The sequence below is a fragment of the Pipistrellus hanaki genome (assembly GCF_964339955.1).
Source record: "Pipistrellus hanaki genome assembly, chromosome: 7".
NCBI classification, from domain to species: domain Eukaryota; kingdom Metazoa; phylum Chordata; class Mammalia; order Chiroptera; family Vespertilionidae; genus Pipistrellus; species Pipistrellus hanaki.
The window spans coordinates 2,780,880-2,804,911 of NC_140509.1; the positions used below are offsets into that span (position 1 = coordinate 2,780,880).

The 24,032-nt window shown below is 60.6% G+C and overlaps 3 protein-coding genes and 1 long non-coding RNA gene across 7 annotated transcripts in view; 1 reads left to right on the forward strand and 3 right to left on the reverse strand.

Moving 5' to 3' along the window:
• LOC311626233 overlaps window positions 1-24,032 on the reverse strand; it is a 1,185,289-nt gene that overhangs the window by 95,313 nt on the left and 1,065,944 nt on the right. The gene's annotated exons all lie outside the window — the stretch shown is intronic.
• Window positions 7,230-10,935, reverse strand: LTB (lymphotoxin beta). Of its 2 annotated transcripts, XM_084891259.1 has the most exons (4): window positions 8,516-10,931; window positions 8,242-8,293; window positions 8,004-8,075; window positions 7,230-7,727 (listed from the first exon to the last, which is right to left on the reverse strand). In XM_084891259.1, the coding sequence occupies exons 1-4, from the start codon at window positions 8,672-8,674 to the stop codon at window positions 7,291-7,293; spliced, it is 720 nt and encodes a 239-aa protein (XP_084747385.1). In that variant the 5' UTR covers window positions 8,675-10,931; the 3' UTR covers window positions 7,230-7,290. The 2 variants fall into 2 exon arrangements, with proteins under 2 accessions (XP_084747385.1, XP_084747386.1); XM_084891260.1 differs by lacking the exon at window positions 8,242-8,293 and having other exon boundaries at window positions 8,516-10,935.
• LST1 (leukocyte specific transcript 1) lies at window positions 12,096-14,169 on the forward strand. Of its 2 annotated transcripts, XM_084891299.1 has the most exons (4): window positions 12,124-12,510; window positions 12,805-12,897; window positions 13,150-13,172; window positions 13,728-14,169. In XM_084891299.1, exons 1-4 carry the CDS (start codon window positions 12,471-12,473, stop codon window positions 13,863-13,865), a joined length of 294 nt encoding a protein of 97 aa, XP_084747425.1. In that variant the 5' UTR covers window positions 12,124-12,470; the 3' UTR covers window positions 13,866-14,169. The 2 variants fall into 2 exon arrangements, with proteins under 2 accessions (XP_084747426.1, XP_084747425.1); XM_084891300.1 differs by lacking the exon at window positions 13,150-13,172 and having other exon boundaries at window positions 12,096-12,510.
• NCR3 (natural cytotoxicity triggering receptor 3) lies at window positions 15,373-17,562 on the reverse strand. Of its 2 annotated transcripts, none has more exons than XM_084889157.1 (3): window positions 17,376-17,562; window positions 15,818-16,162; window positions 15,373-15,627 (listed from the first exon to the last, which is right to left on the reverse strand). In XM_084889157.1, exons 1-3 carry the CDS (start codon window positions 17,428-17,430, stop codon window positions 15,434-15,436), a joined length of 594 nt encoding a protein of 197 aa, XP_084745283.1. In that variant the 5' UTR covers window positions 17,431-17,562; the 3' UTR covers window positions 15,373-15,433. The 2 variants fall into 2 exon arrangements, with proteins under 2 accessions (XP_084745283.1, XP_084745282.1); XM_084889156.1 differs by having other exon boundaries at window positions 15,409-15,688; window positions 17,376-17,526.

A 24,032-nucleotide genomic window follows, 5' to 3' on the forward strand; every position in this document is an offset into this window, starting at 1 on the left:
CCCCACACACCCCCACCTCCAACACTCCCATCCCCAAACACCCCCACCCCCAAACACCCCCACCCCAAACACCCCCACCCCCAAACACCCTCACACACCCCCCACCCCCAAACACCCCCACCCCAAACACCCCCACTTCAAACACCCCCACCCCCAACCACCCCCACACACCCCCCACCCCCAAACCCACCCCCACACCCCCACCCCCAAACACACCCACACACCCCCACCTCCAAACACTCCCACACACCCCCACCCCCAAACACCCCCACACACCCCCACCACCCCCACACACCCCCACCCCCACACCCCCCCACCCCAAACACCCCCCCACACCCCCACCCCCACCCCCCACACACCCCCACCTCCACCACCCCCATCCCCAACACCCCCCCACCCCAACACCCCCACACACCCCCCACCTCCAAACACCCCCATCCCCAAACACCCCCACCCCCAAACACCCCCACACCCCCCCCACCCCCAAACACCCCACCCCAAACACCCCCACACACCCCCCACCCCCAAACCCCCCCACACACCCCCACCCCCAAACACAAACACCCCCATCCCCACACCCCCACCCCAAACACCCCCACACACCCCCACCTCCAAACACTCCCATCCCCAAACACCCCCACCCCCAAACACCCCCACCCCCAACACCCCCACCCCCAAACACCCTCACACACCCCCCACCCCCAAACACCCCCACCCCAAACACCCCCACTTCAAACACCCCCACCCCCAAACACCCCCACACACCCCCCACCCCCAAACACCCCCACCCCAAACACCCCCACCCCCAAACACCCCCACACACCCCCACCTCCAAACACCCCCATCTCCAAACACCCCCACCCCCAAACACCCCCACACCCCCCCCACCCCCAAACACCCCCATCCCCAAACACCCCCATCCCCAAACACCCCCACACACCCCCCACCCCAAACACCCCACCCCAAACACCCCCACACACCCCCCACCCCCAAACCACCCCCACCCCCAAACACCCCCACACACCCCCACCCCCAAACACAAACACCCCCATCCCCAAACATCCCACCCCAAACACCCCCACACACCCCCCACCCCCAAACACCCCCACACACCCCCCACCCCCAAACACCCCCACCCCACACCCCCACCCCCAAAACACCCCCACACACCCCCACCTCCAAACACTCCCACACACCCCCCACCCCCACACACCCCCCACCCCCAAACACCCCCACCCCAAACACCCCCACCCCCAACACCCCCACACACCCCCACCTCCAAACACTCCCATCCCCAAACACCCCCACCCCCAAACACCCCCACCCCAAACACCCCCACACACCCCCCCACCCCCACACACCCTCCACCCCCAAACACCCCCACCCCCACCCCCAAACACCCCCACCCCCAAACCCCCCCACCCCCAAACACCCCCACCCCCAAACACCCCCACACACCCCCCACCCCCAAACACCCCACCCCCACCCCACCCCAAACACCTCCAAACACCCCAGCCCCCAGCGCCGGGGCCGCGCTCCCCTCCGGGTGGACGGGCGCACGGGCGGGGCGGGTGCGCCGGGCTCTCCTCTCCCGCCGCGGGGCCGCCGCGCCCACCCGCAGCCGGTGCGGTGCCCGGAGCGAAGGCCGCGCGGGGGCTCCGGGCGCCCGGAGCTGGGGGCCGCGGTGCGGAGCACGGAGGCGGCCCAGGACACCACGGTTTGGGCAAAACGGCGCCGCTGCAGTGACGCTGATGGACCGGACCCCGGCTCCACCAGAACCGCCCGCCCGCCCGCCCGCCCGCCCGCCCGTCCGTCCGGCGGATACTGTCCCTCCGTCTTCAGCCGGGCCTCCCGGGAGCCCGAGTCCACGGCGCCAACGCCAGCCGCGAGCGCGGGCCCAGCGCCCGCCCCGCGACGCCCTCAGAAAGCTGACCAGTTACTTTTAAGCTTTTGAAATGTTTGACATACTTCCCCAATTAAAAAATTGGGGTCCTTTCTTTCTTAACCTAAACATAACTTTTGTGATTTTTAAAGGAAATCCATGCCGCCTCCTAAAGGAGGAGGAAAGCAGCCCGTGAACTAGGAGGTCCGGTTCCGCGGGGCCAGGGCACGTGCCCAGGCTGGGGCTTGGTCCCCTGCGGGGCATGCAGGAGGCAGCGGATTAATGATTTCTCTCTCTCCCTTCTCAACAAACACATTTAAAAACAAAACAAGAAGGAAAATAAACAAATTAGGTCTGCAAATTAGGTCTTTGAGTTGCTAAAATTACATGGGAAGAATTGTCAAATAAGAAATAATAATGTTATAACTTGTATGTAATATCATTATTATTAAAATAAATGTTCTAGAAATTGTATTAAAATCTAGGAATCTACAATATTCTGATACAATGTTTTCATTTGCAATTTCAGTTATCTCAAAATGTGTGTTGCAGAGAAAAGCAAATTTTTGTCAACTGCATTGTGATCAGACCTTTAACCACATCATTCTGTCATTTACAGAGTTGCCGGCTTACTCTGTTTTTTTGCAAATATGTTTCATCTTCAGAGAGATTCCTCTAAAATACACATTTCTGCTTAACTGTTAGACTATACCTCAGGACTGGATGAGGGTTTGCAAAACTCTAACGAAAAACTGGAGCCCTAGCCAATTTGGCTCAGTGGACACAGTGCCAGCCTGTGGACTGAAGGGTCCCAGGTTCGATTCTGGTCAAGGGCATGTGCCTGGATTCCCGCTAGGTCCCCAGTGGAGGGCGTGCAGGAGGCAGCCGATCAATGATTCTCTGTCATCATTGATGTTTCTCTCTCTCCCTCTCCCTTCCTCTCTGAAATCAAGACAAATTTATTTTTAAAACCTGTATTCCTCAAAGTTAACAAAAAGAACAAGACCAACAAGAATTAATAACCTGGGACTGAATGAATACAATTTTATGACTTTTTATTTGAAATATTGCTGCTTCTTTACTTTTTTGTTTTTCTAGACATAAAGAAACCATTTTTTCTTTAGCAACCTGTGAATTAGAGCAATTATACCTTTGTAAGCAGAATTGAAACATTGACCTTTTCCTCTTTATTCCTCCAGGATTCAGACATCAGTGAGTATTCTTATTTTCATGGCAACATTGTTTGCGTGTTCATGAGACCTGTTCTTGTCAGAGGACACACTGGGAAAGCGGCTTTCAGTGGGGTGTCCTTGAGAGAGACGTGGCAGACTCAGGTACGAGCAGAAGCTGCAAGAGATAGCAGTGACTCAGGAAAACCAATGAAGCCGTTGGCACCGCCAGCCAGACCCTGCTCGCAGCATCTCGGAAGCTTTATCAGATGAGTGGCGAAGGCCACTTCCTGGCAGGTGCAGGCCTCAGTTACTCTGGGGACCTCAAGAAGAGAGGAACTTGCCAAACCTATAGATTTGCCTGATGACAAGTCCTTGCTGCGGCTTTTCTGGCCCCAGGGGCCATTAAAGTTCCTTATGAAGATTCCTTATGACAAATTCCAGCAAAGCAGATTTTAAATTTTTTAAAAATTTATTTTAGAGGGAAAGAGAGAGGGAGAGATGGAAACATCAACGATGAGAGAGAATCATTGATGGCTGCCTCCTGTATGTCCCCCATGGGGATCGAGCCCACAACCAGAAATTGAATCCTGCCCACTGAGCCACACCGGCTGGGTAAAGCAGGTTTTTAAAAGCAATACGGTTACTTGCCATTCTTGCTGTTCCTATGTAAATAACAAGCAACGTGATTGGAACTACCTTTATTTCACAAACAAATTGGTCTTGGCTATATCTGGTAAAAATGAGGGTTATTTAGAGAGAATTAATACACCTTTCTGGATATTAGATTCTAGTGCTGCTTGTTATCTTTTTTTTGGCGTTACTGTTAATCCTCACCTGTGCCCTTGACCACAGTCAGACCCGGGACCCTTCAGTCCTCAGGCCAACGCTCTCACCACTGAGCAAACCTGCTCTTCGGAGGTTTCGTTCATACGGCCTGGCTATGCGTCTCCAACCTGACACTTCCCGTCTCCCTCGCACCCTTGCTCTGTCATCCTTGAGAACTAAAACTGCCTTTCCCAAAGACACACCCGGAAAGCGGGCGCCGTGAGGAACGGGCAGAGAGACCCGCTCACCCGCAGGCGGGCTGGCCTGTGGGGCGGGAGCACCAGACAGCAACCTGCCGGCAGGGCGGTCAGCCGCGGCTCCCACGGAGCGCCACTGCTGCCTTCAGAGCTCCGGGGAGGGCTGACGGAGCGCCCGTGGCTACAGTTTTCTTTGGTTTCCATGGAGACGCGTCGTTGTAAATACCTGGTAATTCGCACCAGAGGCCTGCCAGCGATTTTGGGAGCCACTGCATCATGGCCTCCTAAAAGGAGAGGTGCCTGCTCAGCTGACCTGACCTAGTCCCTGAGACTCTGTATGCTGGTAACATCTCAGCCGTCCTTTCCGAACGCTTCCACTAAAAATCGGCACAGATGCCGAGCTGACTGCAAACTCGTTTGGCAAGCATGTCTCCGCCACACCCCGTTCTGAGGCCGTGCCAGGTCCCAGGAAGGCACTGCCACCTGACATGGGGACTTTAACATGTTTTGTTTGATCTACAATGTTTCCTAAGAGAAAAATCCTGACCAAAGAGGAAATGATAGCAGAGTGAAGAAATGAAATACCGGCGACAGCAGGCAGGGGAAACCTGCGGTGTGCCAGCGGGTGACCCACTGGGGTGACCTAGATAGGGCCTTGGGTCCCCCTCCGCCTCCCCGCGGGGCTGAGAGTCAGTCATGGGGTGAGAGGGCTGCAGTTACTCACCCCAGGCCCGCACACTTGCCCCTCCGGAAGGGGGCCTGAAGTGCGACCAGAGGTGAGAACTTTCCATCCCTGCAGGAGGCATCATCCTTTCCTCCTCCGCCCCCCCCTGCTCCCCTTCTCCTCCCCCCCCCTCCTCCTACTCCCCTTCTCCTCCTCCTGCTCCCCTTCTCCTCCCCCCCTCCTCCTGCTCCCCTTCTCCTCCCCCCCTCCTCCTGCTCCCCTTCTCCTCCCCCCTCCTCCTACTCCCCTTCTCCTCCTCCTGCTCCCCTTCTCCTCCCCCCCTCCTCCTGCTCCCCTTCTCCTCCTCCTCCTCTTCCCTTCTCCTCCTCCCCTCCTCCTGCTCCTCTCCTCCTCTTCCTCCCCTCCTCCCCTTCTCCTCCTCCCCTTCTCCTCCTCCCCTTCTCCTCCTCCCCCCTTCTCCTCCTCCTGCTCCCCTTCTCCTCCTCCCCCGCCTCCTGCTCCCCTCCTCCTCCCCCCTCCTCCTGCTCCCCTTCTCCTCCTCCTTCTCTTCCCTTCTCCTCCTCCCCTCCTCCTCTTCCTCCCCTTCTCCTCCTCCTCCTCCCCTTCTCCTCCTCTTCCTCCCCTCCTCCTGCTCCCCTCCTCCTCCTCCTGCTCCACTCCTCCTCCTCCTGCTCCCCTTCTCTTCCTCCTGCTCCCCTTCTCCTCCTCCTCCTCCTGCTCCCCTCCTCCTCCTGCTCCCCTCCTCCTCCTGCTCCCCTTCTCCTCCTCCTCCTCCTGCTCCCCTCCTCCTCCTGCTCCCCTCCCCCTCCTCCTGCTCCCCTTCTCCTCCTCCTCCTCCTGCTCCCCTTCTCCTCCTCCTCCTCCTGCTCCCCTTCTCCTCCTCCTCCTCCTGCTCCCCTTCTCCTCCTCCTCCTCCTGCTCCCCTTCCTCCTCCTCCTCCTCCTGCTCCCCTCCTCCTCCTGCTCCCCTCCCCCTCCTCCTGCTCCCCTTCTCCTCCTCCTCCTCCTGCTCCCCTTCTCCTCCTCCTCCTCCTGCTCCCTTCTCCTCCTCCTCCTCCTGCTCCCCTTCTCCTCCCCCTCCTCCTGCTCCCCTTCTCCTCCTCCTCCTCCTGCTCCCCTTCTCCTCCTCCTGCTCCTCTTCTCCTCCTCCTCCTGCTCCCCTTCTCCTCCTCCTCCTCCCCTCCTCCTCCTGCTCCCCTTCTCCTCCCCCTCCTCCCGCTCCCCTTCTCCTCCTCCTCCTCCTGCTCCCCTTCTCCTCCTCCTGCTCCTCTTCTCCTCCTCCTCCTCCTGCTCCCCTCCTCCTCCTGCTCCCCTCCTCCTCCCCTTCTCCTCCTCCTCCTCCTGCTCCCCTTCTCCTCCTCCTCCTCCTGCTCCCCTTCTCCTCCTCCTCCTCCTGCTCCCCTCCTCCTCCTCCTGCTCCCCTCCTCCTCCTCCTGCTCCCCTTCTCCTCCTGCTCCCCTTCTCCTCCTCCTCCTCCTGCTCCCCTCCTCCTCCTGCTCCCCTCCTCCTCCTGCTCCCCTTCTCCTCCTCCTCCTCCTGCTCCCCTTCTCCTCCTCCTCCCCTTCTCCTCCTCCTCCTCCTGCTCCCCTCCTCCTCCCCTTCTCCTCCTCCTCCTCCTGCTCCCCTTCTCCTCCTGCTCCCCTTCTCCTCCTCCTGCTCCCCTTCTCTCCTCCTGCTCCCCTCCTCCTCCTCCTGCTCCCCTCCTCCTCCTCCTCCTCCTCCTGCTCCCCTTCTCCTCCTCCTCCCCTCCTCCTCCTTCTCTCCTTCTCCTCCTCCTCCTGCTCCTCTTCCCCCCCTCCTCCTCTTGTCCTCCTCCCCCCCTCTCCTCCTCCTGCTCCCCTTCTCCTCCTCCTCTCCTCCTTCCCTTCTCCTCCTCCCCTCCTCTCCTCCTTCCCTTCTCCTCCTGCTCTTCCTCCCCTTCTCCTCTTCCTCCTCCTCCCCTCCTCCCTCCCTCCTGCCCTCCTCCTCCTCAGGTTCTCCATTGAGTCCCCAGACAAGCCCTCTCTCCCTCTCAGCCTCCCCCCTGCAGCCCAGCGTCGGCCGCTCCTCTGCCCCCAGCGTCGCAGGGCTGCCCTTGCGCGGGGCCTTTCTGCTGAGCTCGCACGGTCCTTGTCTGGCACCGAGCGCTCCCTGCTGGGAGGGACGGGAGGAGGGGTGTGTGTGTGTGTGTGTGTGTGTGTGTGTGTGTGTGTGTGTTGGGGGGGCATGCGGCTCTGGAACAGGGGCTGGGAGAAGCTTTGGGGTGTGGGCGATCCCCTCCCTTCTACCCTTCGGCCGGGCCAATGCGGGGCGAGGCCGTTCGGGCAGAAGGGGCCGCCGGGGAGCCCCACTGGGCCGAGCGTCGCGAGGCGCGCAGAGCCCCAAGCAACTGGACAGACACGTGGGCTCGCCGCCGCGGCTCTTTATTGTGCGCCCCGCCCCCCTCCTGCGCCCCGGGGTCAGCCCCCCCCCGCCCCCCGGTCATCCCGCCAGCACCGCCCCGGAGCCGGTCTTGCCCCGGGCCGGTCTTGCCCCGGGGCCGCCCCCGGGATCAGCCCACCAGCACCGCCCCGAAGCCGGTCTTGCCGCGGCGCGCGTCCACCAGCTCGGGGTGGCTGACGTTGACGAAGACGCGCTCGCCGCGCCGCAGCCGCGCCAGGCCGCCCACGCCCACGCTGGCGTACCACAGGCGCCCGGCCGCGTCCGCGCGGTCGCCCGGCCGCACGGTCTCGGCCGCCTCCAGCAGCAGCTCCGGGGCGCCGCGGCCGTAGGCGCCGCCCGCGCGGAACAGCCGGCTGTGCAGCGTGAGCGCGCGCGCGGGCGGCGGGCCGGCGGGCGCGCGGCCGCGGTAGCCCACGTGGCAGTACAGGAAGTACAGCCCGTCCCGCGGCAGCGCCAGCCCCGCCGCCCCGAAGCGCGCGCCGCTGCGCACGAACGCCTCCTCCTGCGCCGCCTCCCAGCCCAGCCCGCCGCCGCGCGTCCAGGCGCCTGCGGGAGAGAGGGGAGAGGGGCTGGTCCGGCCGGCGCGGGGGGGGGGGGGGGCAGGGAGGGGAGGGGAAGGGGAAGGGGACGGGGAAGAGAAGGGGAAAGGAAGGGAAGGGAAGGGGGAGGGGACGGGGAAGAGAAGGGGGAGGAAAGGGAAGGGAAGGGAAGGGGGAGGGGGCTCCTCGGGGCGCGGGCGCTGAGCCCTGGGGCTGGCGCCGCCCGGCGGGACCCGGCTCCCCGCGGCGGGCAGGGCGGCCGGGCCGTCTACCCGGTCCTTACCGATGAGGTGGGCGGCCGGGGGCCCGGGGCTGGGGTCGGTTTCTGCGTCCTGCTCCGGCAGCTCCTGGGGCCCTGGACGGGGCGAGAGCCCAGGATTGGGTCAGGGCCGCCACGCCTGCTCCCCCCTGAGGGCTGGGCGGCGGCCAGGGAGAGGCTCGTCCCCGGAGGAGCGGAGTGCATGTGGGGGCGCAGGTGGATGGGGCGAGGAGCCCCGGGAGCTGGGCGGGGGAGCTCTTACCCAGTCGCCGCTGGGCCAGTGCTCGTGCCCCGGGGTCAGGGGGCTCTGCCACCTGGACGGGGAGGGAGGGCCGCAGTGCCCAGAGGTCAGTCTAGCTGATGCCAACCCACCCTCCCCTGCAGACCCAGCCTCAGCCAGCACCGCCTCCCTGGAGGGGAGAGCAAGCGACAGGAGCGAGTATGCTTGGGAAGGGGGAGGAGGGAGACAGCCAGGAGGCGCAGCGTCAGGAGCACGGAAGGACCTGCACAGCCAGCGGAGCGGGAGCAGCACTCACCAGCGCTGGCTTCGGGGGCGCCACGACCAGCACGGCCAGCACAGTGATGGGCACAGCCAGCAGCAGGGTCACCAGGGAGGCGGCTCCTGCCACAGCCAGCAGGAGGCAGCCCTTCCCCTGGGGCCTCCTCCCCCAGCCCTCCAGCCCCAGGGCCCCCATTGAGACTGAGCCAGGGCCAGGGCAGGGGGGCTTTCATAGCTCAGGGGTGGGGCCACCCCCCCCCCCCCCATGGACCCACACACCTGGCTGGGACTTTCCACACGCCCTGCTCCCCTCACCCAGCTTCCTGTTTACCCAGAGCTGGGGTGGGGCAGCTGGATGCTGGGTTCCTTGAACTGGGGAAGGAGCGGAGGGAGGAGGCAGCTTTCCGGGTACGAGTGGAGGAGGCCTTAGGGGCCGCGGGGCTCCGGAGGGTGGCGCGGCCGAGCGGGGCAGGTGGCCTGCAGAAAGCCTGGCAGCAAAGCTGCAGTGAGAACACAGAACTCCCAATGCCCAGCCTGCAGCCCTCTGCACCCTAAAAAAGCTAAGGCGGGTGCTGCACCCCAACCCTGAGGTCCAGAACGGGGGTCTTGAGGGATAGACGTCCCTGAGAAGAGCTATCCCTGCCCTGGGCCGACCTCGGTCCCCACGCTCCCCCAGGCCCAGAACTGGCAGCTGAGGAGGATGGGGAGCATCGCCCCCCCGGGCACCCCCAGAGCGTGGCACCCAGGAGTCCTCGCCGTGGAGCAGGTGCTGACCAGGTGTTATGAAGAAATGACAAGGGAATGAGGAAGCCGAGCAGCACCGTGCACGATGCTGTGGTGGACAGTGCGGAACGCGGGGCTGATGTAGGGGCTGAGGGAAAGGCCGGGCCAGGAAGTCAGGTGGTGCACATCATTCCCCTTCGCAAGGGCATGTGTACGTTTGGGTAACCACAGTAATGTAGCTAATAGGGCCTCGCCGGTGTGGCTCCGTGGATAGAGCGTCGGCCTGCGGACAGAAGGGTCCCCGGTTCAGTTCCAGTCAAGGGTTGCAGGCTCCGTACAGCATGCAGGAGGCAGCCAATCAAGGATTCTCTCTCATCATTGATGTTTCTATCTCTCCCTCTCTGAAATCAATAAAAATAGATTTAAATATACATAAAGGCAAATAGCACTCAGCATGTGCCTGCCACGGATCTATACACTTTATATACATAATAATTTAATCCTGACAAAAATTTTGGAAGAGGCACAGAGAGGTTAAGGAGCTTGTGAAAGGTCACACAGTAACGGTAGAGTCAGGATTTGAAACCCAGGCAGTCTGGCTTCAGAGCCTTGACCACGAGACATTGAGAAGCTAAGTGCTGGCTTCAGATCTGTGTACCGCGCTGCACGCGGACGCCACCTCCCTCAGCCTCCAAAACAGAATGGAGAACAGACGCTGGACCAGTGCGAGATAAACACGGCAGGGAGGTCAGAGATGGGACGCACCGATGTTTGCAGCGTTGAAAGGTATCCAATAACGAGATGAGCCATAAGTGATAAAGCAAATGTAGAAAAAAGCTAATTGTAGAATCTAGGTGGTAGGGACATGTTCACTGTTCAGTTCTTCCCATTTTTCTCTATTTAAAGTTTTTAATAAGTCTTTTTTTTTTTTTTTTATGAAACTGAATATTGTCCTAGTGCCCTGCAGTGAGGAGCACAGTGGAGGGAGAGGGAGGAAGTAGAGAAAGTTTCTGAATTTGCATGTGGACCCAGGCAGCGGACCTGAGCCGGCCTGCCCAGCTCCGGGGCTCCGCCTCCTCAGGCTCCAGCCCCAGGGCGCCTCCCTCTCCACCCGGGGCTCCAGCAGCCTTCGTCCAGGCTCTGCCCAGAGGGCCTCCGACCACTGCCTGGCTTACCTCCTGGCCCCCCCGCCCCAGCATGCTGCCGCCCCAGGAAATCCACCCGGACGCCACCCCTCCTGGGACCCTGGATCTTCCCAACACTAGCCAATCAGCAACCCTGAATCTAACAGCAGTGCCCATTAGACTTAGTCCGGCTGCGGTTTGTAAATCAGTCAGCCATGCACCCTGCGAGAGAAGGGGGGGGGGGGCGCCCCAAACACCAGTGAGCCACCCTGCAACCCCCAGAGCCCCCGTGATGCGGGAGCCAGGTGTGCGCACGCGCCCCCCGGTGGTCACGCTGCGGGGGCCGGAGCGGGGAGCGCTGGGAAAGTGATCGCCGAGGAGGCGAAGGCGCGGGCTCCTTGCAGGGTCAGTGGGACGGCTGGAGCCGAGCAAGTGCTCCGTCCCGTCCCGGGTCTGAAAGGAAGGATGTCCCAGCCTAACCCTCAAAGCCCAACTCCCCTCTAAGGCTGCTGGGAGACACGGAGGCTGAGGGAGAAGGTGAAGGGGGGATGCCTGCGGTGAGCACGTGCTTCCCCAGGCCGCTGTCTGCCGGCTGTCCTGTCCTCTAGAGTCACGCCCCGCCCCCCTCTGCCCCTCCTGCCCCCCCCCCCCCCGCAGGCCATGGCTCTGGGTGAGCTGGGAGAGAGCAGGGATGGGGCAGGGGGAGCAGACCGGCAGCCCAGAGTGAGGTGAGGCTGTGAGCAGCAGGAGAGCATGGCTTTGAGGCTCCCGGGCCAGAGGAGTCCTGCCGGCCTCTGATCCCTCGGAAGTGAAAAGCAGCACTCCCTCCTCGCGGCCGCTGGCGCCTCCTGCCCGGGCCTCTGCTCCACACCCACCCCACACAGCAGCTCCTCTGGGGCCTCTGCTCCACGCCCACCCCACACAGCAGCTCCTCTGGGGCCTCTGCTCCACGCCCACCCCACACAGCAGCTCCTCTGGGGCCTCTGCTCCACGCCCACCCCACACAGCAGCTCCTCTGGGGCCTCTGCTCCACACCCACCCCACACAGCAGCTCCTCTGGGGCCTCTGCTCCACGCCCACCCCACACAGCAGCTCCTCTGGGGCATCCGGCCAGGACGAAGGCTGAGGCCTCCCTCTGCCCTCAGACAGGAACCACGGCTGCGGCAGGAAGCCTGGAGGGAAGTTGGGGGCCCCAGAGGCTCCTGCCCTGGCCAGCAGGATGTGCCCGCCCTGCCAAGCTGCCAGCACGGCCAGCACAGTGATGGGCACAGCAGGCACAGCAGGGTCACCGGGGAGGCGCTGTGGTGTCTGTCCCCTTCCTCTTCCCAAGACATACTTGCTCCTGGACGCTGCCCGCCCTCCACCGGTCCCCACGCCCTCCACCGGCCCCCACGCCCTCCCTCCGGCCCCCACGCCCTCCCTCCGGCCCCCACGCCCTCCACCGGCCCCCACGCCCTCCACCGGCCCCCACGCCCTCCCTCCGGCCCCCACGCCCTCCCTCCGGCCCCCACGCCCTCCCTCCGGCCCCCACGCCCTCCCTCCGGCCCCCACGCCCTCCCTCCGGCCCCCACGCCCTCCCTCCGGCCCCCACGCCCTCCCTCCGGTCCCCACGCCCTCCCTCCGGCCCCCACGCCCTCCACCGGCCCCCACGCCCTCCCTCCGGCCCCCACACCCTCCCTCCGGCCCCCACGCCCTCCACCGGCCCCCACGCCCTCCACCGGCCCCCACGCCCTCCACCGGCCCCCACGCCCTCCACCGGCCCCCACGCCCTCCACCGGCCCCCACGCCCTCCCTCCGGCCCCCACGCCCTCCCTCCGGTCCCCACATTTCACCACACCCGGCTCCTCCCACCATCGCTCTTTCTGAACCGAACCCAGAGCTGTGCCAGCTGCAGAGGCCCAGGCGCCACCATCGGGGGGAGGGGGGGTCAGAGCGGGCACCGCAGCCCTTCCCATGCTGCGCAGAGAGCTGTGACGGGAAGGGAAGTGCCAGGTCAGGGCTGGGCAGAGCGAGGTCGTTGGGCCTAGGGGCACAGACAGAGGCGGACTTGACCGATGAGGAACTTGAGGCACGTGACTCGCCCAGGCCACCTGGGCTGCTGGGCAGGGGCAATCTGCCGCCCTCGCACCGGTCTCCTGTGGCCTCATGGCAGGCGCTGATGAGTTCTCAGAGAATGTCTACTCAGGTGAGGCGGCCTCGCCCGGGCCCGGGCACAGCGCGGGCAGAGGGGGTGCAGGGGGGCAGCGGGCCAGGGACGGGGGGGCCACAGGGGGCGGCAGTGGGAGCCTCCGAGGGTGATCGGTCTTGGGGGTCAGGGGTTAGAGGGATGGAGGGCGTGCCTCTGCCGGAGGCCAGGTTATGGGCACAGGGCCTGCTCTTCTGCCTCTAAAACTGCCAGGGGAGCCGCTGAGGTCCTGGCCAGTCGGCGGTGGGGTGAGCTGGGGCGGGAAGGGGCGCTCACACGCACCCCTTTCCCCAGCTGCCTTCTCCTACGCGGCCCTGGGGCTGGGGGGGCTCCTGGCTGTGGCTGTGGCCGTTCTGCTCGCCTGTCTGTGTCGGCTCCATCGGAGAGGTGAGCTGCCCTGACCCCCTCACCGCCCCCCGCAATGCCCCGGGCGGCCCCACCTCCACCCTCCTGCTGCTATCACGGCGCCCCTCAGCCCTGACACCCCTGGGGAGGAAGGGAGAAGCTGGGGGGGGGGGGTTGTCCGAATGGAGAGGCCAGGCTTTGGCTGTGGGAACCCCAGGAAAGGCAGAGTGAGGGGCCACGGCTGCGGGGGCCGGGCCGGGGCTGGGTCTCGCTGAGCCGCTGCCTTTCTTCCAGTGAGGAAGCTGGAGAGGAGCTGGGTGAGTCTGGGGCCAGGGACGTGGGTGAGGGGCAACAGGAGGGGCTGAGACGGAGATGGGGAGGTGGGAGAAGAGAGCAAGCAGGGCTGCGTCAGTGAGAAAATAAGAGGCAAAAAGAGAAATAAGAAAATGAGTAGAAAATAGAAAAGAAATGGTACAGATATAGGAAGAGGAAATATGGATATAGAAAGAGGAAATAAGAGAAAAGTGAGAGGGAGGCAGAAATGAGAGAGACAAAGAGTGAAAGAGAAAGTCAGAGAGAAGGAAGGAAACAGACACCAAGATAGAGTAAGGGGGGGAGAGTGAGACCCACACAAGGAAGGGCCATGAGGGGAAGGACCCAAGCTGAGGACTGGGGGGGGGGGGGGCGCAGAGCAGGGAGGGAGGAGAAGGAAGAGGGAGGAGGAGGAGGGGGAGGAGGAAGGAGAGGAGGAGGGAGGGAGGGAGGGAGGAGGAGGCTGAGGAGGTAATGAAGTAAGAAAGTGGGGGTGGGCCGAGAGCTCACAGGGAGGCTGGGAGCGGCCCTGTGACCCCTCCAGCCTGTTGCCCGGCCAGGCCCAGGCCCAGCTCCCCGAGCAGGAGGACCTCCACTATGCGTCTCTGCAGCGGCTGCCCTGCAGCCGGGAAAGGGGAGCCCCGCCGCAGGACCCCGCCACGGACTACACCTTCATTGCGGACCAGAAGGCCGCCTGAGCACCCCCGCCGCGCACCCTGTGCTCCCCCAGGAAGCACCTTGGTCTCAAGCTTCCTGTGTCAGCGGCTCCGTCCACCTCATGCCCCTCAGCTCCGCCACCACCAAACCTGTGTGACTTCCCTTCCCACCCTCGGGGCTCAAGTAGGGTGTCCAGGGACCAGGCTCCCTGGAGGCTTGAAAGGAACGCAGAAGTCCCTCCTTTATCCACGGTTTGGCTTTGACACTGGTCGGTTACCCACAGTCAGAAATAGTAAATGGAACATTCCAGAAATAAATAACTCCTGAGTTTGAAGTCGCGCACCATCCTGAGTAGTGTGATGAAATCTCTCCCGCTCCATGCGCCGGGCATGGCTTCTCTGCGTGCCCAGCGAACCCACCCGGGGCCCCCTGGTGGCGAGATCCACAGTGGAGGTGTCCCTGTGCTGTGTCCACGTCCCCCCATCGCAGCCCAGGGCCCAGGTCATCCACCGCACTCCCTCCACACACAGCCAGCACCGTATCCTACATCACAGGAAGCAGGGCGAGTATAGGGCAATAGGGTACCATGAGAGAGGGAAGCACAGACACATCATTTATCTTACAGTGCTGGAGGCCGGGTGCACGACCTTGGTGCACAGGTGCGGTCCCCAGGCTGGCCAGCAATCGAAGCAGGAGGTCTGGTGTGGAAGGGCAGGTCCCAGCTGACCTCTGGGCCCTGGGCAGCACCTGGGCCCCCAGAGCCCTATGCACCCCCCTCTGCCTGAGTCATCCGACCCCCGCCTGGCCCTCTCAGCATCTGGGAGCCAGGCAGCGGCCCCACCCACCGCCACCGCCGCTGGTCGCCATCTGTGTGGCAATCGGGCCCCACCCACACCTGCCTGGGCCTGGCACTGCCTGCTCACCTGTTTCACCACCCCCTGCGGTCCCGTCTAAGCTCATTGGGGCCAGCAGCACCTACACTGCCGCCCACTGCCAGTGCCGTGTCACAGACGCCCACCGTGTTCCGCACTGCCACCTGGTGGTCAGCACACATCATAGCGCGTGGTAGAAATGGGCGAACTCCCGGTCAAGGGGACAATTTGCATACTAGGCTTTTATTATATAGGATATTGTTACAATCGTCCTATTTTATCATCGTTGTTAATCTCTTACCATGCCTAACTTATAAATTAAACTTCATCATAGGCATGAATGTACAGGAAAAGCCACAGAATATAGAGGCTCAGTTCCCACCACGGTCTCAGGCATCCATGAGGGGTCTTGGAAGATACCCCCATGGGGAGACTATTGTACTTGTCTGCGGGCAGCTGACAACTGGACCAATCCGATTTGACAGCCCTCATTTCCCAGCACCACCTCTGCCTCCTGGGCTGGGGGAGCTGGGTCACTTCCTGCCGAGCCCCAGGCAGAGGGGCGGGAGGTCCAGGCACAATTGCTGGGAAGCTCCTCCTTGGACATTCCTAGAACCCAGAGAGGCGCACACTGGGGTGCTGGGGGTGGGAAGGAAACACAGACTCGCTGGAAGTTAGTGGTGGGCCGATTTATTGGGGTCCCCTGAAGAGCTGGGGTCACTGGGGCCTGGGGTCACTCAGGCATCAAGAGGCGGCAGTGTCCCAGGCGGCAGTGGCCTGGCTGTGAGGTGGCTGCCACCCTCCTCTCGCCGTGGCCTCCTCTCCGCCCTCCAGCTCGCTCGCTGCTCCTTCTCCTCGGCCACGATCCCCGCTCCCTGGCTCACTCCGGCCGCGGTAATAGATGGTGCTGCCCACGGCCACGGAGAGGAAGCTGAAGGCACAGAATCCGGCCCGAAGGAGCAGGGCTGTGAGGGCCCCTGTCCCGGGCGGTCCTGCACGCGGTGGCGGAGAAGGGCCCGGTGAGGGGCCTGGGGAAGAGGGGTGCGCGGGAGGGCCGGCAGCCGGAGCCTCGGGAAGGGCTCTTGCGGAGCCTCCGGCCGGGGTGGGGGCGGGGGGCTCACCTGTCTCCACCACCAGCAGAGTCCCGTTCCCGGTCCCGGCACCCAGGCCCAGCACCTGCACCCTGCACAGGTACAGGCCGGCGTCCCCGCCTCGGGCGTCCCTGATGCGCAGCTCCGCCTGGTGGTCCCGGAGGAAGCGAGAAGAGGCCAGGGGGGCCAGGCGGCCCCTGAACTCCAGGGTCCCATTCCTCACTTCCTTCCCCGGGGCCACCGCGTCCCGGTACCACGTGACAGAGCCGATGGCCGCCGTCCCTGAGCTGGCGCTGAAGGAGCAGGGCAGGAGGACAGCGGCACCCTCCTGGGCGCGGACCTCAGGGGGCTGGGACACCCGGAGAGCACGGGGCGCTGCGGGCAGAGAAGACCCAGGTCAGCGCCTCCCAGCAGAGCGCCAGCTCACCGCAGAGCGCCAGCCTGAGGGCGCCTGCCAGCCCTCCTCCTCACAAGCCCCTGTCTACACTTGATCTTAGCCAAAAGGCCGAGAGACAAGCCACTGTCTGATAGAGCTGTTAACCCGTCTGCTCCTTCCCTGGACCAGCTCGGGCTGCGCTTCCTGCTGAGGCTTCCGACACGGGGCCCTGGGGGTGGGCCCAGCGCCGGTGGCATTGACCGCCTCTGTCCAGGCACCTCTGCCCGCCGGGCGGCCGCGCCGCCTGCTGCTTTGTGTGCAGTTAGAGCACCGAGTGGTCACTGAGATCGGTCTGAACCGACGCATTGAACCAATTCTTAAAATCCCCGATTAAATTCTCGAGTCAGTGAAATTACCAGGCCTCCTTCCGTTTCAGTGGCTCTCAAACTTGCTAGCACCACCGTTTTGTTGATCAGGGCCCCGGCCCCAGCCCGGAGGGTTTTATCGGTGGGTCCGGAGGGGGTGGAGGGGCCTGGGAACCAGCGGATCTGCAGCTACAGTTCTGAGTCCAGGAATAGGTCTGACAGAGGCCTCTCAGTGAACTAAGGTCAGTTTCACTAGGAAACAGATTTAATGAGGTCTCCCGCGCTCCTAATTATCTCTACACCGAGATACAAACTCATCAAATTAAAACTGACCCCTTTAAAGAAAGTGACCACTTCAAGCCAATTTTGCTGGATCTTTCAGCTTTATCTTATTAGGAGGGTGGCGGGAAGAAAGGAAGCCGGGCGTGACCGTGACCGTGCCAGCAGGCAGCCTGGAGGCAACCAAGCGGGTAGTTCCCTGTCAGCTCCCAGTGTCAGGCTCAAGACGCAGCCCCCTGTCCTAACCGGTTTGGCTCAGTGGGTGGAGCATCGTTGGCCTGCGGACTGAAGGGTCCCAGGTTTGATTCCGGTCAAGGGCATGTGCCTTGGTTGCGGGCACATCCCCAATGGGGATGTGCAGGAGGCAGCTGATTGATGTTTTTCTCTCATCAATGCTTCTAACTCTCTATCCCTCTCCCTTCCTCTCTGTAAAAAATCAATAAAATATATATATTTTTTAAAAGATGCAGCCCCACCAAGCCTGCTCTCCAAGTATCTCTAGCCAGCCTCCTCGGACCCCGGCCCCCGCCCCCGGCCCACACCCCTCGGTCCTGGAGGAAGCCGTCACCTGGGGGGAGCGTGGTGAAGGCCAGCAGCAGCGTCCAGGCCATGCGGGAGGGCATTCCATCGGACGAGGGGCCTGAGAGCGAGGCTGGCCGAGGAGGAGCGACCGCTGAGCAGGCCTTGGTCACCGACGCCGTGGAGCCTTCTGTGACACAGGACTCACCCCCACTCCCCGAGGACCTGCCTCCTGGCACCGTGGGCAGGAAGTGCATGGCGGAGGGGAGAGGCCCTGCGGAGGCGGGGCAGCCTGTGGGCAGGTGGCTGAAGTGTCTGAGCGGGAGTGGAGGCCTGGCAAGTGAGACCAGGATGTGGTTCCCCCATTTCCGATGTTCGAGAAGACCAGCCCTTCACCCAGAAGGGCCCTGAGCGAGCCCGCTTCCCCCCGCTTTCATCAGTGCCCAGGCGCCGTCCATTCCTCCCCTGGAATCCCACCCTCCGGCAGCTCTACAGGTCTGTCTGCCAGGGGCTGGAAGCACCAGCGGATTGGTGTGGTGACAAGGTTTGCTCGGGTCTGGCTCCTGTTGAACTTAGACCTGGAGGTTTGGCAGGGTGAGTGCAGCCGACAGAGAAGCCTGAACCTTCATATTCCAGTCTCCGGGGACGGAGGTCGGCTGGCCGGGCGGACCGCCCCACCGGTGACCTCAGCGCTCACCGCCGCGGCGCCATTACCCAGCACGCTGAGAACAGTGTGCACTGCACGGCACGGGTGTGCGCACACACATGAAGGACACGGTGTGTTGCATGCAGCTCGCGGTTACGGAGGGGTTAGTGCGGAGCCTGGCACCGCGGGCAGGCAGAGCGTGCGGACCACACACTTTCTCTGGCGCCTTGTGTGTTGTGTGTTTATTCGATTAACGCGTTGCTTTTCTTTGTGCCTGTATCTGGCTGCGTTCACAATTCGGTACGGATTGCCCCGGGGGTTGCTCTATTGTTTGGAGAAGCAGTCCTCTCGCGGTGGAGACCGCGGCTTGGAGTCTGGCTGGGCGCAGAGGCCAGCGGCCGGCAAACTGGCGGGAACGGATGTAACCTCTCAGATCACCTGGACCAGCAGGCTGCCACACACCCTGCCTCGGCCGCCCGGCCGCGGTGGACCGAGCTGCCGCTGCGCGAGGTCTGCCCCCTGCTGGTCGTGGAGCATGAGGAAGCTGGAGTCACCAAGAGGCTGCTTTTCTCACCTGGCCTCCGCCTGGCCTTGTCCTGTCCACACCTGTCACCTCCCAGAGTCAATGTAGAGAAAACTGTCTTCTACTCAACTGCGAGGACCACGGTCCGGACAGGGGCGGCCGCCACTCAGTGACGGGCGGCCGCGGGAGCAGCCTCCTGGAGTCCTGGTTCCACCGCGTCTGTGAAGTGGGGGCGGCTTCTTCCTTCCAGAGGAGCCCCGGCTCTTCCCTCTACCTCGGTTTTCAAAGCCCAAACTGTTGTCGATTCCAAAGACAACGCGCAGATCTCATGGTCTAGACCAGTGTTCCCCAAACTTCTGACATACGTGCACCCCTTCAATAATTTCCGTAACGCTGAGTACCCTCGTACTCATGAGAACGTAGAATTAGGCGCAGCCAAGCACGGTGCAGTGCATATCCCCACCGAACTCCGGTGCAACGCTATCCCACCAGACTCTTCCCGTACCCCTGGGGGTGCGCGGACCACACTTTGGGAAACCCTGGTGTAGACTAACCCTGGGACCTGCGTGGGCCTCTCAGTAACTCTGAGATGCTCTGGGAACTGCGTACAAAGTAACTCAGTCAACACAAGGATGGAATCTTTTTATATATATATATATTTTGTTAATTGATTTTTTACAGAGAGGAAGAGAGAGGGATAGAGAGTTAGAAACATCAATGAGAGAGAAACATCAATCAGCTGCCTCTTGCACACCTCCTACTGGGGATGTGCCCGCAACCAAGGTACATGCCCTTGACCAGAATCGAACCCGGGACCTTTCAGTCCACAGACCGACTCTCTGTCCACTGAGCCAAACCGGTTTCGGCAAGGATGGAATCTTGCAAAAGAACGGTTTACCAGGGACTCAGGACTCAACGAAGAGAAAAAGTTGTAGAGTTGCCTGGCCAGCGCGGCAGCGACTTAGGAACCAGGTCACAGATCCCCGTTCAGTTCCCGTCCGGCACACGCCTGGGCTTCGGGCTCCAGCCCCAGCGGGGGAGGGGCGAGCAGGAGGCAGCTGGGGATGGAGCCCGGTGCAGTATTAAATATTAAATGTGTGCCGTGGTGCCTGGAGAGAGGCAGCTGATCAATGATTCTCTCATCGCTGATGTTGGTATCTCTCTCTCCCTCTCCCTTCCCCTCTGAAATCAAGAAAACATCTTTTAAAAGAAAAGCTGTAAAGTTCATGCGCACGTCTCCGGTCTAACTGCTTTAACACCAGCCGTGTGCTGACTGGAGTGTGGTCAGAGCCAGCAAGTTCCCAACACAGCTCCGAGCAGGTGACAGCCCCGAAGGGACCCGGGGACCCTGCACCCGGATCCCGCCTCAGCGTGCCTCCTCCTCTGAGGGTTGGCAGGGGTGCGACATGGGCGGCCTCTCTGGCCACGTCCTTAAAAACCTCCCCAAACGAATGAACGGTTCCAGAGTGCACGTTCCACCTCCGGCCACGACTCTCCTGCGGCTCCCGCCGTCGCTCTCCCTGTGGCCTTGTCCAGCTTCCGCAGTTCACAAGCGCTGCCGCCTGCCTCTCCATTTCCTTTGTTTCATCCTCTGTCATCAAGACCTAATGTCCAGGTGGATGACATACTTATACATATATTATTGGTTTCAGAGAGGACGGGAGAGGGAGACGGAAACATCAGTGATGGGAGAGAATCATTGATCAGCGGCCTCCTGCACCCTCCACACTGGGGGTCGAGCCCGAAGCCCAGGCAGGTGCCCTTGACCAGAATCAAAACCCAGGGACTTTCAGTCCGCAGGCCACTGAGCCAAGCCGGCTAGGACAGGGTAGATGACATTTTAAACACTTAGATATGTTATATACAGTAACATTCACAGAGAGTAAGCGTACAGTTTGATGAACTCTGGCAAATATATGTCAACAATGCTGCAATGAGATGTAGCCCATTCCCATCACCCCAGAATCTTTCCCATGCCCATTTTTGGTCAACCCCTCGCCATTCCCAGAAGCCACTGACCTTTGCCCGTATAGATTAGTTTAATTTATTTTTGAACCTCATGTAAATGGGATTCCTATGTATGCTTTCTCCTGCCCGGCTTCTTTCACTCTGCGCAATGCCTGTGACACTTACCTCTGTTGCTGCACATACCAACAGCTTGTTCCTTCATTGCTGAGTAGTATTAGATTATACTATTATAGTTTCTTTACCTGTTCACTTCATTATGTACAATTGGGGTGTTTCTTTTTTTGGGCTATAATATTATAAATCAATCTCCTATGAATATTCTTATACACATCTTGCAAATGACTTTTCAAAACACAATTTCTTTTTAAAAAAATATTTTTATTTATTTCAGGGAGGAAGAGAAAGGGAGAGATAAAAACATCAATGATGAGAGAGAATCATTGATTGGCTGCTTCCTCCACGCCCCCTACTGGGGATCGAGCCCACAACCCAGCATGTGCCCTGACCAGGAATCTAACCATGATCTCCTGGTTCATGGGTGGACGCTCAACCACTGAGCCACTCGGGCTGGGCTCAGTACTTGGTTTCCCAGTTGCTTCACCTTGTCCACTCCGACCATAACCTTGACTACATGACCTACACCTTGGATCTTACCACCGTGGAAGCTGTTCCACTTTAGAGGCTTGTCGCCTCGTACACAGAAACATAGGGCATTACTGTCATAGCCACTTTTTTGTTTTGTTTTGTTTTTGTAAAATGTATTTTTATTGTTGAGAGTAATACAGATGTCTCCCTTTTCCCCCACTGACCTCTCCCTGGCCACTCCCACCCCAGCACATGCCCTCACCACCCTATAGTCTGTGTCCTTGGTTATGCTTATAGGCATGCATACAAGTCCTTTGATTGGTCTCTTATCCCACCCCACCCCGCGCCCTCCTCTGCCTTCCCTCTGAGCTTTTTTTAATTTAATTTTTTAATTTTTTTAAATCAATCTTTATTGTTCATATTATTACAAAGGTTCCTCATTTCTTCCCCCCTCCACCAGGTTCCCACCCCACCCGCCGCCCCCTCCCCATCCCCCATTGTCCTCATCCATAGGTGCACAGTTTATGTTCAGTCTCTTCCTGCATCCACCACTTCCCTTTTCCCCAAGAACTGTCAGTCCACTCCCCTCCTGTATCACCGACTCTACTACAATCAACAGCTAATATTGTTCATCAGGTTTTTCAATCTCCTTTTTTTTGTTGTTGTTGTTGTTTTTTGTTTTTAAAAAAATATATTTTATTGATTTTATACAGAGAGGAAGGGAGAGAGATAGAGAGTTAGAAACATCGATGAGAGAGAGTCATCGATCAGCTGCCTTTTGCACACCTCCTACCGGGGATATGCCCGCAACCAAGGTACATGCCCTTGACCGGAATCGAACCTGGAACCCTTCAGTCTCCAAGCCGACACTCTATCCATTGAGCCAAACCGGTCCTGGCTGTTGTTGTGTTTTTTTTTAATTAATAAACTTTTACACTTCTAAGAATAAATTTTAAAATCTAATAATTTTAAACTTAGTTTTTTTCTGCCCTGGGAATTGAGAAGCAAACTTGTTTACATGTAAACTTGCCCTTAGGCTATCAAAAGGTGTAGCCATTCAAGTGTAAATGAACACATTGTTTAAACATAGCTGCTGGTTGGAATTGGATTACCTGTTCTGGGTGGGAAGGGCTTGTCATTCCCTTTCTCCAATAAAATTAAGGTGTTAGCTTTAAAACCTCTTTTTGGCAAGAGACCTTAAACTTTCAGAACTTTAAATTTTTCAGATAGTAAATCAGTTTTAGCATTTTCTCAAATCAATAATACCTCCACATGCCCAGGGATACACTTCATACAAAAGACATTTCCAAATAGATCAACCAACCTCATCCAGGCCCCACACAAGGCACTCACAGATCAACACCCCAGCGCTATACTAACTCAACACATCCAGATCTAAGCCTTCCTCATTTGATTCAGCAGACCCTCAAGTTCCCCAAAAGTTTCCAGCCATGTCTGAGAGGCAGCCGTGGGGCAGGGGCAGGCGAGGAGCGAGCTGTTCCGGGCCTGGCTGCTCCGGGTCGGGCCTCTGTTGCTCTGGTCCTTTCCACAACCAGCTGCTCTGGGTCTGGCCACTGCCGCTCCTGGCCTGGCTGCTGCTGCTCCGGGCCTGGCTGCTCCCGACCTGGCTCTCTGGGCTTGGTTGCTGCTGCTCTGGGCCTGGCTGCCCCTGGCCTGGCAGCTCCTGGCCTGCCTGCTGCTGCTCCGGGCCTGACTGCTCACAACCTGGCTGCTCCCGGCCTGGATGCTCCGGGCTTGGCTGCTGCTGTTCTGGGACTGGCTGCTCCCGACCCAGCTGCTGCTGTTCTGGTCCTGGCTGCTCCCGACCCGGCTGCTCTGGGCCCGGCCGCTCCGGGCCCGGCCGCTCTGGGCCTGGGTGCTCCTGGCCTGGCCACCCTGGGCATGGCCGCCTCCGCCCCACGCCTGGCTGCCACTGCCCCAGGTCTGGCTGCTCCAGGCCTGGCTGCTGCTGCTCTGGTTCTGGCTGCTGCTGCTCTGGTTCTGGCTGCTGCTGCTCTGGGGCCTGGATGCTGCTGCTCTGGGGCCTGGATGCTGCTGCTCCGGACCCGGCTGCTGCTGCTCCGGGCCCGGCTGACACTGCCTTGTGCCTGGCCACTCTGGGCCTGGCCACCGCCATTCCAACATTCTGTCTTTTTTTTTTTTTTTTTAACGTATTTATGTTGCAATGTTGAGTTCTGTCTTAGTCTTCGATTTTTCAAGATCTTCTTTGTATTCTTTCTTAAGTAATTTTACTATCTTTTGCTATATCTTGATTTCTTCACATTGAAAACTTCTTTGGTTTCTTCCTCCTTGTCCTGGAAGCTCAGCAGGCTGGCCTGCGGCACCCCTTTGTTCTCCGAGGCCTCCTGTGCTGCTTCAGCCTGTTGCCGGGGTCGGTGCTGTCCAGGAAGCAGCCCCTGGCCTCGGCTCCATGGCCCGTGATCAGCGGTCGAGGGCCCAGCGGCACGCCCCCCTCCTGGGGGGCCCCGTCGCCCGGCTGGCCGGTGTCCGGCAGGGGCTCCTGCTCCCTGTCACATTCCTCCAGTCTGGAGCTTTTTTCTCCTTCCCACTAGGGGAGTCTAACATCAGAGTCAACAGACTGTCCTCTGCGCGCAATGTGCGAGACTCCGGGGGCTCCGCTTTTCCCAGCTCCCCTAGGATTCCCCCTGCCTGAGCCTGGGTCCCCAGGGTCTGGCCCAGAACTGGGGCTCAGTGCTGCCAGTTCTGGGGTTCAGCCCAGTCCGGGGCTTTTATTTGCTTCCTGCTAGGGAACGCCAGGCAGGCACCCAGCCTTCTCCTCCTCTCCAGCTCTGTCCTCTCCCCGTGAGTGCATGCGCGCGCGCAGCTTGTCTCCATACCTTAGGCTTTTTCAGCTCCTCTGATTTTCCTTCTGGTTTTCTCTTTCCTTCTTGTAGAATTTTCAGTCAGTCGACTACCTGTAGCTCTGGGCAATGTCCATTTTATATTTTAGTTGTATTACATTG